This window comes from Heterodontus francisci, chromosome 7 (genome assembly GCF_036365525.1).
Source record: "Heterodontus francisci isolate sHetFra1 chromosome 7, sHetFra1.hap1, whole genome shotgun sequence".
NCBI lineage: Eukaryota > Metazoa > Chordata > Chondrichthyes > Heterodontiformes > Heterodontidae > Heterodontus > Heterodontus francisci.
In genome coordinates, this window is record NC_090377.1 from 13,259,934 (window position 1) to 13,278,939 (window position 19,006).

Sequence of the window (19,006 nt, forward strand, 5' to 3'; positions counted from 1 at the left end):
AATAGTCTCTGGGCAACTATACGCGAGGTGAACAGTTAAAGCTGCTCCTTCGCTGCTTATAGCAATAACATGGAATTGAAAGTTTAAAGATATTGGGAGTAACTTTACAAATATGAGCGCTGGCTTCGGAACTTTCCTCTCGGGAGTGCATTTTATCAGGCAGTTTGTTCCATGAGAGGGAAAAATCACGATCAGGGATCCAGGGGTAACTAGTAGAAAGGTTAGAATGTGGAACTTTCTGCCACATGGAGTAGTTGAGGCCAATAGCATGCATACATTTAAGGAGAAGCTAGATAAGCACTTGAGGGAGAAAGATTCGATGAGATGAAGTAGGAAGGAGGCTCATGTGGAACATAAACACCAGCACAGACCAGTTGGGCTGAATGGCCTGTTTCTGTGCTGTAAATTTTAACTAACTCTATTCTATGTAATTTCAAGAGTTCAAGCACATGCCCAACATGTGCTCCAGGTGGGTGCGCCTCACAGGAAGTGCGTATTCATAACATGAATTCAATTATAATCATGCTGGCAATCCATTATGTGATGATAAAAAAACAACCAGAAATGTTGGATATCGGAAATAAAAAAATAATGCTGGAAATAAGCACAGAAAAAAACTGGTTAACATTTTGAGAGGAGATCCTTCATCAGGACCAAATTTTGATGAATGGTAACACCCTAAACATCAAACTGTCTTTCCCTTTAAGTTGCTGATTGACTTACCGTATGTGTTTTGCATTATTGGTATTTGAATGAATGTTAATCACCCATTGATTATTACAGCTCATTCTAACACTGTTGATCAACTTCCCTTCTTGAATTGAAAATATTTTCGGGTTTTGCATGTCTTTCAGTTGATTGGATTTCTGGTTACTTTCTTTCCTTTAGGTGAACGTCCCCATCCACATCCTTGATGGCGACTCTGCCTTGGTGACCTTCACGGGTATTGGATATGACAAGCGTGTCCTGGGCAGCTGTGCCAGTTTCAATGACCCGTCTTCATACTTCGGAGCCCCAGCTGTTCAACAAGCGCTAGTTCGCGGGCAGGTAAGAATTGAACAGATTATCAGACAGTACAGTTTATCTCCTTATTTCCAGAATCTCTTAAGCCCCTTCATGCTGCATAAATCTGTTCCTGTTACTTGTAAGTCCAGTAAAAATAGCAGCCCAGAATTTGTTAGGAAAATAACTGTGTGTTTAATGGTGCTCACGAGTGCGTAAATAGCCCAGCAATTTGTATGCCCTGAGTTGCGAATCGTCACAAGTTTCTGGATGATTTGTGCTGCCCTGGCATTAGTGTTTAGTTTAGTTTAGAGATACAGCACTGAAACAGGCCCTTCAGCCCACCGAGTCTGTGCCGACCATCAACCACCCATTTATACTAATCCTACACTAATTCCATATTCCTACCACATCCCCACCTGTCCCTATATTTCCCTACCACCTACCTATACTAGGGGCAATTTATAACGGCCAATTAACCTATCAACCTGCAGCTGAATCTCAACTGCCACTGAGTCTCAAGAAATTGCTGTGTTTGCACACTAGTTACCTGTTAATCTCATCCCAGAAAGTTAGGGTTGGTACTTAATGCAAGCACCATTTTAATGACAAAATTGATGTTCCTGAAATACTAGTCAGCTTCTCCAGCCTGGAAAAGGAGCAATTAAAACTCTGGAGTCTCAGTCTTGCATAGTAAGTTGTTCCTAGGGATTTCAATTTTTTAAATTACTTTTCCTTTTTGTCTCTTCTTTCTCTTTTAATCCAATCTTTCTTTTTCTCTCTTTATTTCTCTTTCTGTGCCTGATTTGACTAATTCATCCCATCTCCTTCTTCGCCGTACCTCTTTTTCTTTCTCAATCTTTAAATTTCACAGTTTAAGGAGATAGATTTTTGGAACCATCATTGACCAAGGTCCCAGATGCCCCAAAGTCTTCAGCGCACCATTATCAACACGCACTTTTCAATATTTTGCAGCTTAAAAATTTTTTGAGCTGGAGCGTGAGGGAATATATTGACATTGTGAGATGTTCTGCTCCAGTAAATTTTGCGCAATTATGTACTTATTCAGTCTTGACTCAAGTTAGTAGCTCAAGATTGATATGGATGAGGAACACCTAGCTCATCCATTCAGAAAGAACCTGCAGCCTCCCAAATTAGGAGGAGGCTCGACTAGAGTATAAACCGGTTCATAGTCCAGTTGGGTCAAATGGCTTGTTTGTGCACAGTAGAATTAATGTAACTAGGTAAATCACAGCACCCAACTTTGTTAAATCATTCCAGGGTTTCTGTCTCCACTACCTTGAAGTCCATATTCCAAGTGTTGATCACTTTTTGCATGAGAAAGAGCTTCCAGACATCAGATCCACATTTACCTTTCACTAGATTGATCCTGAACTCCCTTAATCTGACTGTCGCGGTTCAGATTCAGTGTGTTACAAGGTCTGTTGCACCTCCCAGATGTTTTACAACCTAACTCTTGACATGATGCAGAAATCCATTGTTATTATGCAATTAGAAGCAGATGTCGGAATTTTCCGCCCCCACCCCCCACCCCCACCACCGTGGGAGCAGCCTGGATCTGGGGGGTGGTGGGGGTGGGCGTAAAATTGAGTGCCAGGTTGGGGGGGGGGGGGGGGGGAGGGTGCCGTTTCTGCTGCCTTCCCGCCCCTGCTGCAATTTTACGAGCGGCAAGGGAGGTGTCAAGCGGCCTGCTGCTCCCAGGCCAATTAAGGCCCTTGAGTGGCCAATTAATTGCCACGTAAGGGCCTCCTTCCCACTTCGCCAGTAAAACCTGGTGGCCTCCTTGCGGGCTGGGGAGGAGGCGGGAGGCTCTCCTAATCGGCCATCATGTGCCCCACAGAGAGTTCCCCACGGCACATGCCACCCCCACTGAAGAACCTCTCCCACGACTCACTCTCAGCCCCACCCCACCCGCCTCGCCGGTGCCCAGCCAATTGACCCCGACGAGGCCCCAACACTTACCTTAACTCGGGGCTACCTCTATTGCTGTTTCTCACGATGGGTGCAGGCTCAGCAGTGACCACTGCTTCCGGTGGCACTGCTGGCCTGCTGATTGGCCGATAGCTTTTGGAGGTGGGACTTCTTGCCTCAGGGGGTGGAAGTTCTGCCCAAAACCAATTAAGGGCCTGGGCCGTGTAAAAAGGTGGGCTCACCCATGACTGGCAGGTGGGTGGGGTCTCCGCCCCGATGTAAAATTCCAGGAAAAGTTTGCCTCACAATCCAAAGCTTTTCACTGATAATTTCAACTTTGAATAAGAAAGGACTTCTGTGGCATTTCTCAGGAAGTCCCAAAGTGATTTAGAGGCAATGCAGTGCTTTTGGAGTGTAGCCACATGTAATATAGGAAACCCAGTAGACAATTTGTGCAAAGCAAGGTCCCACAATCAGCATTGTGATAATGGCCAGATAATCTGTTTTTAGTGGCAGTATCTGTGGAGAGAGGAACAGTTAAAATTTGGAAGCGTTAACTCTGTTTCTCTCTCCACAGATGTTGTCTGACCTGCTGTGTATTTCCAGCACTTTGTGTTTTTATTTCAGATTTCCAGCATCTGCAGAATTTTGCTTTTATTTTAGTGTCTTGTTTTAGAGATGATGGGTGAGGGATAAATATTGGTCAGGACACCAGGGAGAGCTCCCCTGCTTTTCTTCGAAATAGTGCCACTGGATGTTTTTATGTCCACTTGAGAGGGTAGATGGAGGCATGATTTTACTTCCCTCACCTCTGGGACAGCAGGTTGTGGGTTGAAGTCCCACTCCTACTGAGAGAGTGCTGCACTGTCAGAAGTGCTGTCTTCGGATGAATTGCTAAACAGAGGACCTGTCTGCCCTCTTGGGTGGAAAATCCCATGGCTCTATTTGAAGAAGTGTAGGGGAGTTATCTCGGTGTCTTAGGCCAAAATTTTTTCCGCAACCAACATCACTGTTTAAAAAAAAAAAGATGATCTAGTCATTATCAAGTTGCTATTTCTGGGACTTCACTGTACTTAAATTAGCTATTATGTTTCCTACATTACAACAGTGACTTCTCTTCAAAAAGTACTTAATTGTTTCTAAAGTGCTTTTTGTAAAGATCAAATAGTTTGTTCATACTCTTAGTTTGGTCAAATTTTATAAAGAATGGCCATTAGCAACATATTGGAGAGTTCCTGCACTAATGCGAGCAAGAAATATTCCTAAAATCCTTGGATTTGTTTTGGCAGCTAATGTTTATGTCGGAAGAGCGGATTTCTTTTGGAAATGTTCCTGTCTTCACAAAATCAAGCCGCATGATCTTTCTGTACAACATTTCTGAGACAGAGGTCATCTATTACAGCTGGCACTCAACGTCAGTACACGTCAGTAGGGTGAGAGATCTGCCAACTATTCCGGAGCTTAGTTTTTGCTCCAGTTTTTGTCTTTATTAGATTTAGTTGATACATGCAAAAAAAGCCTTTACCTGTCAAAGGGCACTTATGTTCTATTGTTTGATTGCATCAAAATATTTTGTATAAAATATCTTGACTATTTTAAGAGCTGGGTCCTTAAAAAGGCACTTGGCCCCTAATATGCAAAAGGCCTAATTCTCATTAAGGTGGCTGTCAAGGATGTTGAATATTTTAAGCGCTGTTTGGGCTTGGGACAGCATGCTGCCAAATTGGTCTTTTCCCCCTTTCTCACACTCCCATCAATCTCCCTGGTTACCGTCTCAGGCTAATGCAAGAGTTGCGAGACATTTAGCCTCCTCCACCACGACTAATCTGTTACCAAGATTTCCTTTTGCACCTCTGAAACACCATAGGCCTCTGTCCCACCTCTCATTCCACCTCGCATCCTCCACTCCCAAAATGGTCTTCAACCCTTTTTGAATTTCAAGACTCCATATTGCCTTGGTTGCTTGATCTCTTCCATTCTCAGTGAACGTCAACTCATCCAGAATCCTGTAGCTGATGTAGTCTCCTACATCAGGGCCTGCACTCCTCCACTTGCCAAGCTACTTTGAGCCTCAGCAAATGAACTTTTAAGATCTTTGGTTTTACCTTCAAATCCCTCCGTGGCCATGCCTACCTTTTCCTTTCTGATTATGTGCAACCATACGTCACTGTACACTCCTTCCGGTTTCTGACATTGACTTATTGTTCATTCTCCACTGGTGACAGTCTGCTCCTTCAGCCAGTATGTCCCTTCCCTGGGGAAATCTCCTCTGCACAACAGTTTGCATTCATATAACTCTTTTAATGTCGCTTAATCTCCCAAGGTGTTTCACTGGTGCGTTAGCAGACAAGATGTGACACTGAGCTACGGATGGAGATATTACGACAGTGACCAAAAGCTTGATCAAAGTTGTAGGTTTTAAGAGGGTAGGCTGTGGCATAGTGATATTATCACTGGACTAGTAACCCAGAGACCCAGGGTATTTCTCTGGGGACATGGGTTCGAATCCCACCACAGCAGAAGGTGCAATTTGAATTTAATTAATAAATCTGGAATTAAAAGCTAGTCTAATGATGGCCATGAAACCATTGTCGATTGTTGCAAAAACCCATCTGGTTGTTTAATGTCCTTTAGGGAAGGAAATCTGCTGTCTTTACCTGGTCTGGCCTACATGTGACTCCAGACCCACAGCAATGTGGTTAACTCTTACATGCCCTCTGAAGTGGCCCAGCAAGCCACTCAGTTGTACCTAACCGCTACGAAGCCAATAAAAAGGAATGAAACCGGACGGTCCACCCGGCATCGACCTAGGCACTGGAAACGACAACGGCAAACCCAGCCCTGTTGACCCTGCAAAGTCCTCCTTACAAACATCTGGGGGCTTGTGCCAAAGTTGGGAGAGCTGTCCCACAGACTAGTCAAGCAACAGCCTGATATAGTCATACTCACGGAATCATACCTTATAGACAATGTCCCAGATACTGTCATCACCATCCCCGGGTATGTCCTGTCCCACTGGCAGTACAGACCCACCAGAGGTAGCGGGACAGTGGTGTACAGTAGGGAGGGAGTTGCCCTGGGAGTCCTCAACATCGACTCTGGACCTCATGAAGTCTCATGGCATCAGGTCAAACATGGGCAAGGTAACCTCCTACTGATTACCACCTACTGCCCTCCCTCAGCTGATAAATCAGTACTCCTCCATGTTGAACAGCACTTGGAGGAAGCACTGAGGTTGGCAAGGGCACAAAATGTACTCTGGGTGGGGGACTTCAATGTCCATCACCAAGAGTGGCTTGGTAGCACCACTACTGACTGAGCTGGCTGAGTCGTAAAGGACATAGCTGCTAGACTGGGTCTGCGGCAGGTGGTGGGGGAACCAACACGAGGGAGAAACATACTTGACCTCGTCCTCACCAATCTGCCTGCTGCAGATGCTTCTGTCCATGACTGTATTGGTAGGAGTGACCACCGCACAGTCCTTGTGGAGACGAAGTCCCGCCTTCACATTGAGGATACCGTCCGTTGTGTTGTGTGGCACTATCACCGTGCTAAATGGGATAGATTTCAAACAGATCTAGCAATGCAAAACTGGGCATCCATGAGGTGCCAAACTGCAAAAGCAGCGTACAATATACAGAGCTAAGCGATCCCATAACTAACGGATCAGATCTAAGCTCTGCAGTCCTGCCCCATCCAGCCGTGAATGGTGGTGGACAATTAAGCAAATAACTGGAGGAGGTGGCTCCACAAATATCCCCATCCTCAATGACGGGGGAGCCCAGCACCTCAGTGTGAAAGATAAGGCTGAAGCATTTGCAACAATCTTCAGCCAGAAGTGCCGAGTTGATGATCCATCTCGGCCTCCTCCTGAAGTCCCCAGCATCACAGATGCCAGACTTCAGCCAATTCGATTCACTCTGCGTGATATCAAGAAACGACTGAAGGCACTGGATACTGCAAAAGCTATGGGTCCTGACAATATTCCGGCAATAGTACTGAAGACCTGTGCTCCAGAACTTGCCGCGCCCCTTGCCAAGCTGTTCCAGTACAGCTACAACACTGGCATCTATCCTGCAATGTGGAAAATTGCCCAGGTATGTCCCGTACACAAAAAGCAGGACAAGTCCAACCCGGCCAATTACCGCTCCATCAGTCTACTCTCAATCATCAGCAAAGTGATGGAAGGTGTCATCAACAGTGCTATCAAGTGGCACTTGCTCAGCAATAACCTGCTCAGTGACGCTCAGTTTGGGTTCCGCCAGGGCCACTCAGCTCTGGACCTCATTACAGCCTTGGTTCAAACATGGACAAAAGAGCTGAACTCAAGAGGTGAGGTGAGAGTGACTGCCCTTGACATCAAGGCAGCATTTGACCGAGTATGGCATCAAGGAGCCCTAGCAAAACCGAGGTCAATGGGAATCAGGGGAAAAACCCTCTGCTGGTTGGAGTCATACCTAGCACTAAGGAAGATGGTTGTGGTTGTTGGAGGTCAATCATCTGAGCTTCAGGACATCACTGCAGGAGTTCCTCAGGGTAGTGTCCTAGGCCCAACCATCTTCAGCTGCTTCATCAATGACCTTCCTTCAATCATAAGGTCAGAAGTGGGGATGTACGCTGATGATTGCACAATGTTCAGCACCATTCGTGACTCCTCAGATACTGAAGCAGTCCGTGTAGAAATGCAACAAGACCTGGACAATATCCAGGCTTGGGCTGATAAGTGGCACTGTTAATTCACGCCACACAAGTGCCAGGCAATGACCATCTCCAACAAGAGAGAATCTAACCATCTGCCCTTGACATTCAACAGCATTACCATCGCTGAATCCCCCACTATCAACATCCTAGGGGCTACCATTGACCAGAAACTGAACTGGAGTAGTCATATAAATACCGTGGCTACAAGAGCAGGTCAGAGGCTAGGAATCCTGAGGCGAGTAACTCACCTCCTGACTCCCCAAAGCCTGCCCACCATCTACAAGGCACAAGTCAGGAGTGTGATGGAATACTCTCCACTTGCCTGGATGGGTGCAGCTCCAACAACACTCAAGAAGCTTGACACCATCCAGGACAAAGCAGCCCACTTGATTGGCACCCCGTCTACAAACATTCACTCCCTCCACCACCGACGCACAGTGGCAGCAGTGTGTACCATCTACAAGATGCACTGCAGCAATGCACCAAGGCTCCTTAGACAGCACCTTCCAAACCCGTGACCTCTACCGACTAGAAGGACAAGGGTAGCAAATACATGGGAACACCACCACCTGCAAATTCCTCTCCAAGTCACACACCGTCCTGACTTGGAACTATATCGCCATTCCTTCACTGTCGCTGGGTCAAAATCTTGGAACTCCCTTCCTAACAGCACTCTGGGTATACCTACCCCACATGGACTGCAGCGGTTCAAGAATGCAGCTCACCACCACCTTCTCAAGGGCAATTAGGGATGGGCAATAAATGCTGGCCTGGCCCGCGTCGCCCACATCCCAGGAATGAATGAAAAAAAGAGGTGGAGAGCTTAAGGGAGAGAATTCCAGAGCTTAGGGCCTAGGCAGCTGAAGGCATGGCTGCCAGTGGTGGAGTGATAAAAATCGGGATGTGCAAAAGCTCAGATTCGGAGGACGCAGTGGATCTTGGAGGGTTACAGAGATAGGGAGGGGCAAGGCCAATGGAGGGGATTGAATATGAGGATGAGAACTTGTCAGCTCAATTCCCATTTTTAAAACCACCTTCTCTGCGGCAATGCTTTTCCCCGTTTTACATTGATTTTTCTCTTTCCTCCTGCTTGGTATCCACTTTTTTCTGCCCATAACCTGTAAAGCACTTTAAGGCATATTTCTGTGTGAGGAGTGCTACAGAAATCTGGATTGTTGCAATAGTGCAGCATGATTTGAGACCACCTCTTCTCATTTTGGTCCACGCATCACTCTCTTGTCTGAGCATTGATTGTTTTTTGAATTTAGCTGTATAAATGACGGTTTGGGAATGTATTTTGCTGTGTCTGTCCATATCCCACTAACTTGTCACTGTTCTTTTTATAGGTATTGAGTGCTAGTCCTGTTTCTGGAGTGCTTCATCCTGGAGACAGCACACATTGTATTGTCACGCTGAGATCACATAAAAACCCTTGCTTCTATGACCTGGATCTAATCTGTGAGGTAATTTCTTTTACCTTTCACATAAAAAGGTTTGAACTACATCCTTAGGAGCCAGTGGGGACAGTACATCTGTGGCCTTCACCCTTTTTTTGCCTGAAACTGCCTGGTTCCATCTCATGAAAGGATTGCTGTCTCGGTGGTAGCACTCTCACCTTGGAGTCTGAAAATTATAGGTTCAAGCCCCAGTGCAGGGACCTGAGCACCATATAAAGGCTGATACTCCAGTGCAGTGCTGAGGGGACTCTGCACTGTCAATGTTGCTGTCTTTTGGGTCCACGTTAAACCAAGACACTGTCTGCCATCTCAGGTGCACATAAGAGATTCCACAGCACTATTTTGAACAGGAGCAGGGGAATTCTTCCTGCTGTCCTCAATCAACACCACTAAAGCAGATTATCTGGACATTATAACTTTGCTGTTTGTGGGACCTTGCTGTGCTCAAATTGGCTGCCATGTTTCCAACATTACCACAGTAACTACACTTAAAAAAAAAGGTATTTAATTGGCTGTAAGGTGCTTTGGAACTTCCTGAGGTCATGTAAGGCACTATATAAATGCAAGTCTTTTTTCCTTTTAAGGGTTAGAAAGTGTTCCATGCAAAGTGCTCTTCCAGGAACTCTCAGCACCACAATATCTCTCAGACCTGTCCCTTAGCTTCAAGATTCTAATACGAAGTGAGTTTGTGCATTTTCAACCCAGTATTTGGAGCATATGAGCCCTACTGCTGCCAAACAGGCAATCTTGCTCTGACAAAAGCAAAATGCTGCAGAAGCTGGAAATTTTAAATAAAAACAGAAAATGCTGGAAATACTCTACAGATCAGGCAGTATCTGTGGAGAGAAAAACAGAGTTAACGTTTCTGTGTGATCTGATGTATTTCTTGCTCAGACAAACTCGAGTGGGGAAATAGATGTTCCACATGGGAGGTAGAATGCGGAGAGACAAAATAAATGAAATGGTACCATTTTAAAGGAGCCGCAGGAGCAGAGAGACCTTGGAGGTTCATGTGCATACATCTTTGAAGTTGTTAAATCTATTTTCAAAAGAAGCATATGGAATCTGCTCTTTCTAAGTTGAGGCATCAAGTACATAAGCAAAGTGTTATACTAAATTTTATAAATCACTGGTTCAGTCTTAGATGCAGTATTATGTCCATTTCTAGGCACCACACTCTAGGAAATATGTCAAGTCCTTGGAGAGTGCAGAGGAGATTTAGCAGAATGGTACCAGGGATGAGAGTCTTTGGTTATGTGGAGAGAATAGAGGAGCTGGGTTTGTTCTCTTTACAGCAGGGAAGCTTAAGGGGAGATTTAATAGAGTTGTTTAAAATCATGAAGGATTTTGATAGAGTAGTTTGAAAGAAACTGTTTTCATTGGCAGGTGGGTTACCAACCTCTTTGTAAGATAGGACACAGATTTAAGAAGCAAAAGAACCAGAGGGGAGATGAGAATTTGTTTTTTGCACAGTGTGTTGTTGTGATTTGGAATGCACTGCCTGAAAGGGCAATGGGAACAGATGAAACAATAACTTTCTAAAGGGAATGGGATAAATATTTGAAAAGGAAAAATTTTCAGAGTTATTGGGGAAGAGCATTGGGAGTAAGACAAATTGGATAGCTTTTTCAAAGAGCCGGCACAGGTGCAATGGTTGAATGGTCTCTTTCTGTGCTGTAGGATTGTATGATTTTATGGTGCTGTGGAGTACTCTTTTGAGTTCAGAAACATAACTGGACAGAGTAAAGAAAGCCGTCTGCTGAATATAATCCCTATGTATGACCTAGGAAAGCTTGATGTTATACTGGGTGCCTGAAATGTTCCATTCACTTTGATAAGCACCAAATTGACTTTAAGAAAAACAAAAACATTTTGCACCCAATCTGGAATATTTCCAGGAGAAGGCCAATTGGTGGTTTTTGATCACATTATTGTGGGTTGGTTAAGATGATACAAGGATTTGATAGTGTAGATAGAAGAAGCTATTTCCTCTGGTGGTGGTGGTGGTGAGGAGAGCGCAAAACAAGGGGGCATAACCTTATAATGAGAGCTGGGCCATTCAGGGGTGATGTCAGGAAGCACTTCTTCACATTAAGGATAGTGAAAACCTAGAACTCTTTCCCCCCCCCCCCCCCCGAAAAAAGTTGTTGAGGCTGGGAGTCAACTCAAAATTTTAAAACTGTGAGATCGATAGATTTTGTTTTATTAAGGGTATTAAAAGTTACAGAACAATGAGGACTAAATGGAGTTAAGATACACATCAGCTATGATCTAAGATGAATAGCAGAACAGGCTCAAGGGGCTCAGTAGCATCCTCCTGTTCCTGTCTACAGACTGCAACATGCTGTAAATTTGTCTGTTCATAACTGACTTGATCCCCTTTGATAGGTTTACTCCAAGCGACAGGTAACACAGTACCAAAAGGAACTCCAGGACTGGGAGAAAGAGAATGACCGGCAGCAAGTCGAGTTCACTATCACAGAATGGGATCTACTGGATAACCAACAGCCATCTTTCCAAAGACAGGTAGGTGCAGCTAACAATAAACATAGGGTAGGTGGGCAGGGTTGTGGGATTGAGCTCTACAGCAAGCAAAGGCAGGTGACATCTCCGGAGCTGGCACTCTGCGTTACCCTTTGCTCACTGGAGGCTGAATGTGTAACACTGTGAGATGGAAAGATGGAGCCTTTATTTCTTCCACTCAGCTCAGTTACATAGAGAATTACATTGAGTTTACACCATGCAAGCAGGTCATTCAGCTCAGCTGGTCCATGCCAGTGCTAATACTCCACGTAGGCCTCCTTCCACCTTACTTCATCATTGAGGTGTTCATTTCCAGAAAGCAGGTTACAATTCAGTCACTGGGCAACACATTTCCAGATTCAAGCTCATGCAAGTCAGAGTTTGCTTCCAGGATGGAGGGCTCATACATGAGAATAGTCCTTGGTGCTGAGAGTGGGGGGAAAAAGCAGACAAAGGCATTGGTCTAAAATTTCTCTTTCCACTATTGTAGCAGAGGCAATAATTCATTTATTAAGTGGTGATACAGTAGTAGCTTGCAATGTAATTTCAGACCCCAGTGTAATAAAAACAGAGAATGCTGGAAAAACTCAGCAGGTTTATTTAGCAGCTGTTGATCAGAGATTAAGTGGAGTTTTCAGCACTTTGATCGTTCCATTTGATGTGGCAAGTCATTATGCTTGTGAAGTGCAGCGACTGAGAATACAAGAACCCAAACTGAAGAGTTACAAAAATTGACTTTTCTTTTAAAAAATGGACAGTGTGCTGCAAAATGGCCACCAGTGGTCAAACTGTGTATTCAAACTGTCTTACTGTCTGGCAAGAACAAATGGATATATTCCAAGCTAAGAAGAATTACACCCATCCTGAACCCATCAAGAGAATTTTTGCATTGAATTTTGAATCTTCTGAAACAAAGAAGGTGTGAAGTAGCTACATCCTGGGCCATTGTTGGTTACTACAGGGAGAGGGCTCTACGTCTCCCAACAGAGGCAAGATGTGAGAGATTTTTGACTTTAAAAAGTAGCTCTCTTGTGAGAGAGAACCAGAACAAACATCACCAAAGCCTGTCCAGCTGAGAGCAGGGAGAAATCTAGCAAAAGCCAAAGAAGGTGACCTGCTGTGATTTCTACAATTCAATTTGTGCAACAGAGAACTGAAAGTGATCTCCCGTTTCTAGACTGAAGACTCAGCTACCTAAAAACAATCTACAAAACCCAGGCCTGCAACTTTAAAAGAGAAATTGACCGCTGAGAAGATTCAACAGGTTTACCATGAACCCTGAAACCCTACCTCACTTCAAACCGCTTACCCCTTTTCCTCCCTGTCTATCTCTCGGGCGGGTGGGTGTGCATGCTTGCGGTTGTGACCATTTCGGGAATGAATATTGCTCAATAAATAGTTCATCTTCTGCGTTAAACCTACAAGAAAACCTGTCACTGTCTGTTATTTGACAAATAAAACACAAAGGGGTTAAAACCCTAGTAACAAAAACACTTGCTGCGGGTGTTGAAAAGTGGGAACCACCCACACCCCTTAGCATGTGGCTGCAGTAAATAGAGTGTGGTGTCTCTAATTGCAAGGTTAGGGAAACTGTGCAGGAGATGCTGGGTTCTTGTCGATAAGCTTGTGGCAGATTAACGCATGGAGCCCTTGGTAAATTTTGCCACAGTCAGAGAAACTACTTACAACTGCTGCATCAAAATAATTCTAGCCCTTAATGCTGTCAGATGTGGGTGAGGCAGAGTGGGCAGTATCATTCCAAAATAAAAACTGGCATTAGCACAGTTTATGCTGTAGCAGAGTAGGAATACATTGCAGAGAGATTCAGAATGTGCTTGGTACTCGGAGACACAAGAATTCTTAATCTAGCTCCATCGAAAGGGTATTTGCAAAGGGCCAGAGTCAGGCGACCTACCTGCCATCTTAGTGGCAGCTCAAAGCTGCAGGGAGGAAAATTAGAGCGCATAAACTCTGCTCAGTGAAAATATCAAGATGTTCATTGTATCTAGAGAAATCATAAGCATTTCATTTACAATGTGACCTAATCTCAGTTTCTGGGACTCTCACCTCTGAGTCAAAGCTTTTTAGGTTTAAATTCCGTTCTGAGACTTACAACATCACCTAGACTTGTATTCAAGTACAGTAATGAGCAGGGATAGGCACTGAAATGTTGCACCATAAAATTATTGGCTTAGCCACAGACATGGGGGCAATTAATCTGTATATAAAGTTTATAGCCAATCTAATGCCGTCAGAATACAGTCCGATTTAAAACTTATTTTTTATTTCTCCCTGTTATCATGGTCCTGTAGTTTTTTTTCGCAATATGCGGTTTGCCTTTAAGGCTTGCAAGGGATCAGTATTGCTTTAAGAACCAGCAAGCCTCAGGAGTTATAGGAGGGTGCATTTTCGTTGCCTTTGAAACAGCCATTTGGAGTGAGTCTCATGTGATGCATTTGTTACAATTCAGTTTTGAATTGGCTTTTAGTTGAAGACAGTTTGTTTTGACAGAACACACAGACAGAGGACAGAAACAGAGACATACAGACACAACTGGTGTTGGCACCTAAAGAAAGAGCTCTCAACCATTTAAACTGAAGGAAGAGGATTTTAGTTTGTTAATTATTATCTCTCAAAATTGTAAGGAAAAAGTCAAGCCGAAACAGAGATCTCTGGTAATTTAAATTGAAGAAAGGGAAGTTAGACTGTGACAGTCTTTTATCCCTCAAAAAACTCTGAAGTCAGATTGATTCTATCGAAAGTGTTCGCAAGTTGTTAATTGTTGAAATTCATCGCCGAGGACTTCAAGCGACATTCTGTGGGGACTTCAAGCAACATTGGACTATAAATTTGCAAGGACTCTAATTTTTCTATTTTTAAATGTTGTTTATATCTTCATACTGTTTAAGAATTTAGTTTGTCTAATTAAAGAGTTAATTTGTTGATTTAAAGACATCTGGTTTGGTTAGCCTGATTCGGGGGTTAATAGATGGTACAATTTGGCTGGGTCTTTCTTTAATTTGGAAAGTTTTAAATGATATGTTAGGCGATCTGTGGAGCGACGGGATTGAATTATCAGTGCGTCTCTCCCACCACAATCAGAACCGTATATTTTGATTGGGGGCTTTGACCGGAGTGGCCGGTCGTAACACTAAATAAAGTAGCTAAGCATACAAACGTCAATGAAAATCAGCACAACTGTATTAGCTAGCAAGCAAGCAAAATAGTATGCAATGCCAATGCGAATTACTTTTGTTGATAGAATAGAGCTAGCTATACCATGTCACAGGTGATAGATGGACCTTATCAAATGAAATCTGTGAACTCACTATGCTTGGATTGCAAATTCATCCAATAAACCATGAAACTCAAGGAGAGGATTGTTATTCTGGTTATTGAGGTGAGGCAGTAGAAAAACCAGCAAGAGGAAGATGGACCATTTCTCTCACTGCTATTATCACAAGACAATTTAACCCTTGATGATCAATGTTTGTGCAACTTCTCCACCTGCTTGCATTATGTGTCTGAAGATAGGGCAGCCAACAAAAGAGCAGTGATCTCCAAATCAGGAGAATTTTACAGAATGGAGCAGATAGTACTTCAGAAGAGTTATATAAAACAGAAAAGCAGAGTGAGACAGGAAGAGACAAAGAGATTAATGGTAGGTAGCCAAGACTAATTTATTCATCGTGACAGGCTGTTAAACTAGGTCCTGGATTCCAAAATACAGAAACAATAGCAGCATCTCATGGTCAAAATGTAATTTAATCGCCAAAGCTAGTGACAAAATTAGATAAACACAATTACAAACAAAGAGCGCCCTTCAGTTCCTCCAAAAAAGTAATTCTCTTAAATCCACTATGTCGATACCTCAGACTATCACTGTCGATTCCGATTCAGCTCTGACAAGATAATTATTAATAACAATTATTAGCAAAAGGTTGAGTGGTTGTTACTGCATGTCTTATTCAGTTACAAAATGTTTAGTCACTGTAAGATTGTACTCCAGACTAATTTATGTCCAAACCAAATCTCTTAGCTGTTGGCAAATGTGCACTTTTAACGTAATATAATTATGGTACAGACAACTTTCAAATGACATTGGCCACTCAGGTAATCTGTCCTCAAACTGGATAGTAAATGAGGCACATTGCAGTTAAGGATCTTTGACATACTTGTAAAACTTGTCCTTTAATCTAATTCGTAGCAAAAGAAAAATCAGTTAATGACTATTTCTAATATGATCATTGAAACATCATAAATTTTTTCTAGGTCTTCCCCGACAGTTTTTAAAACTGCAAATGCAGCATGGATTTTGTTACAGTATCATAGACAGTTTATCATAGATTAAGGTTTATTAAAGCTATCCATTACATTGTATTTACTAACCACTGTATGAGTCAGCAGCATCGTGTTTTTGCCAATATTACTCAGGCCCATTACACCGTACTGTTGTATTCATGAGGAACGTACAGTGCTGACTCCTGGAGGTTCCTTGAATTTTCTTGCCTGTTTTCCCCTCTGCCATCTTGTTCTGGAACAATGTGATTTCAAATGGATAGCAGCAGAATTGCGACATTTATATAGAAGTAACTTTCAACATGTCACTGAGCTTGTGTCCGAAGTGAAAGTAATGCGTGCCAGAGCGTAGAAATGGTGACATTGCTTATGTGACTTCTACCATTTTATAATGAGTTTACATAACACAAGCCTTTTAACTTGTATTTTAAAATAACCGAGCTTCCAGGATATTAAAACACTCTTCCCCCCCCCCCTCCCTCCCCCTCCACCCTCCCTCCCTCCCCCTCCACCCCATCCCCCCCCATTCCCCCCCCCTCCATCCCCCCCCCCCCCCAGAGGTGTCCAACCTTTTTGCGTTGGGGGGGGGGGGGAGCAATATAATTTTTGTCTTACATAGGGGGCCGGTGAGACTGTTTCAAAAAGATAAAGGCATTAACCATTTACCTTACTATTAATCAAAACAACAACATGTGCATTTTTGAGAAGACTAATTTATTGACTTACTTTTTCATCGCTATATTGGACACTGGCGAAGTGAGACACCTGGCATTTCCTTTGCTTGCACAAGTAGTCAATATTTTCCTGAGCAATTGTAGCAATGTGGAGTATTCTGGATAGATGTCCATCTGTCAGGAGTGATCTTGATCACACTCTATCCCTCCTCACTCTCCCTTTCTGTCTGTCTCTTTTCACTTCCCTCTCTGTCAATCCTCTCCGTGCCACCCCCCATCTCTGTGTTACCTCCCCTCGCTCTCTCTCTCTTCCCCCATGCCCCCTCTGTTCCCCTGCTCTCTCTCTGCTCTCCCCTCTATGTCCCCCTCTCTTTCTCTGTCCCCCTCTCTTTCTCTGTCCCCCTCTCTTTCTCTGTCCCCCTCTCTTTCTCTGTCCCCCTCTCTTTCTCTGTCCCCCTTTCTTTGTCTGTCCCCCTCTCTTTGTCTGTCCCCCTCTCCATCTCTGTCCCCCTCCCCTTCTCTGTCCCCCTCCCCTTCTCTATCCCCCTCCCTTTCTCTGACCCCCCTCCCTCTCTCTGCCCACCCTCTCTCTCTCTGCCCACCCTCTCTCAGGCCCTCCCTGTCTCTCTCTCTCTCTTTGCCCGCCCTCTCTCTCTCTCTGCCCCCTCTGTCACTCTGCCCCCACCTCTCTCTCTCTGCTGCCCCTCTCTCTCTGCCCCCTCTCTCTCTGCCCCCTCTCTCTCTGCCCCCTCTCTCTCTGCCCCCTCTCTCTCTGCCCCCTCTCTCTCTGCCCCCTCTCTCTCTGCCCTCTCTCTCTCTGCCTCTACCCTCTCTATGCCCCCTCTGTACCCTCTCTCTGCCCCCTCTCTACCCTCTCTCTCCCTCCCCCCCTCTCTCTGCTCCCCCTCTCTCCCCCCCTCCCCCTCCCCTCTCTCCACCCCCCTCTCTCCCCCCCTCCCTCCCCTCTCTCCCCCCCTCACACTCCCCTCCCTCCCTCCGCCCCTCCCCTCCCCTCTCTCCCCCTCTCCCCACCCTCCCTCCCTCCCTCCCTCTCTCCCTCCCTCCCTCCCTCCCTCTCTCCCTCCCTCCCTCCCCTTCTCCCCCTCCACCCCTCCCCCTCCACATCCCCCCCCCCACATCACCCCCCCCATCCCCCCCCCTACATCCCCCCCATCCCCCCCCCCCCCCACATCTCCCCCATCCCCCCCCCCCCCCACAGTTGGTTTGGTAGGAAAGAAGGAACCAATGGGAAATTTCTCATCCTTGAAATTACCAGTCACAGACCTCAAAATATTTTACCACGTACACTGGTGTCCATGTGTGGATGCATTGCCGATCCTTAATAATGAGGAAGTGCTGCATTGTCCATTTTTTCGGAGGACGATGTTAAACTGAGGCCCTGTCTGCCTATTCCGGTGGATGTATAGCAAAAATCCCCAGGGCACTATTGAAAGAAAAGCTGGGAATTCTCCCAATGTTGTGGCCAGCATTCCTGCTGCAACCCACACCACTTAAAAAGAGGTTAACTGGTCATTCGTCTTATTACTTTTTCTGGGACCTTGCTGTATGCAAATTGCCCATTGCGTTTCTATGCATAACAATAGTGGCAGCGCTGAAAAAGTAATTAGTTGATTGTGAAATCTTTGGAACACCACGAGAATGTGCTGAAGAGCTGCATAATGCAGTTTCTTTTCTTGCTCAGTTGTTGAGTATATTCAAGTTTAGACAGCAACAGATTTTTGGATGCTAAGAGAACTGAGGGTTACGGAGATAATGTGGGAAGGTGTAGCTGAGCTTGAAGGTTGACCATGAGGTGGAGCCGACTGGAGGGGCTGAATGACCTACTCCTGTTCCTATTTCTTATGTTCTTATGTCCCTACTTAGAATCGCAATCAGAGGAAACCTACCCACGTGACGTTACTTTGAGAAGCACTCTCTATGAAGTTTTCTTACATCCTACGTCTGAACTATTGAGGGTTATGCAGCTACCTGAAGTGAAAGTGTAACATTTTAAAATGCTGTTGCTTTCCTTTTCCTGCTTTTCTTCCCTCCTCTCCTGAAGTCATCTCCATGAGCATAGCATTTTGCTCCCCCCCCATTCCTTTGGCCTTTCTTAATGTGAGAGCACAGAGCAGTGAGTATTGGCAGACTCTTCCTCCCTGGTGAGACATCAAGTTGAGTTCGATCCTGTTCACACCTGACGTCCACCTGCACATTTTGGGATGATGGGAATGGGAACACTGGCTGATTTTCATCCTCTGCAGCCCTGGACAAATGTGGCAAACTACTATTGCAACTGAGATTAATCACCTTAGTGCAGGCAGGGGTTTAAACTTGGGACCCACTGGATTAATATGTTTTAGTATGTTCATTTACCCTATTGAAGGGAGTTAACAATCTCAATATTTTTATGGGTCA

The 19,006-nt window shown here is 44.7% G+C and overlaps 1 protein-coding gene across 7 annotated transcripts in view; it reads left to right on the forward strand.

The window, feature by feature from the left end:
• cfap65 (cilia and flagella associated protein 65) overlaps positions 1 to 19,006 on the forward strand; it is a 473,759-nt gene that overhangs the window by 115,986 nt on the left and 338,767 nt on the right. For all 7 annotated transcript variants that reach the window (XM_068034809.1, XM_068034810.1, XM_068034811.1 and 4 more), the window contains exons 24-27: positions 889 to 1,047; positions 4,224 to 4,367; positions 8,982 to 9,098; positions 11,481 to 11,618. In XM_068034809.1, coding sequence (XP_067890910.1) covers positions 889 to 1,047; positions 4,224 to 4,367; positions 8,982 to 9,098; positions 11,481 to 11,618 — 558 coding nt within the window. The remainder of the gene's footprint in view (positions 1 to 888; positions 1,048 to 4,223; positions 4,368 to 8,981; positions 9,099 to 11,480; positions 11,619 to 19,006) is intronic.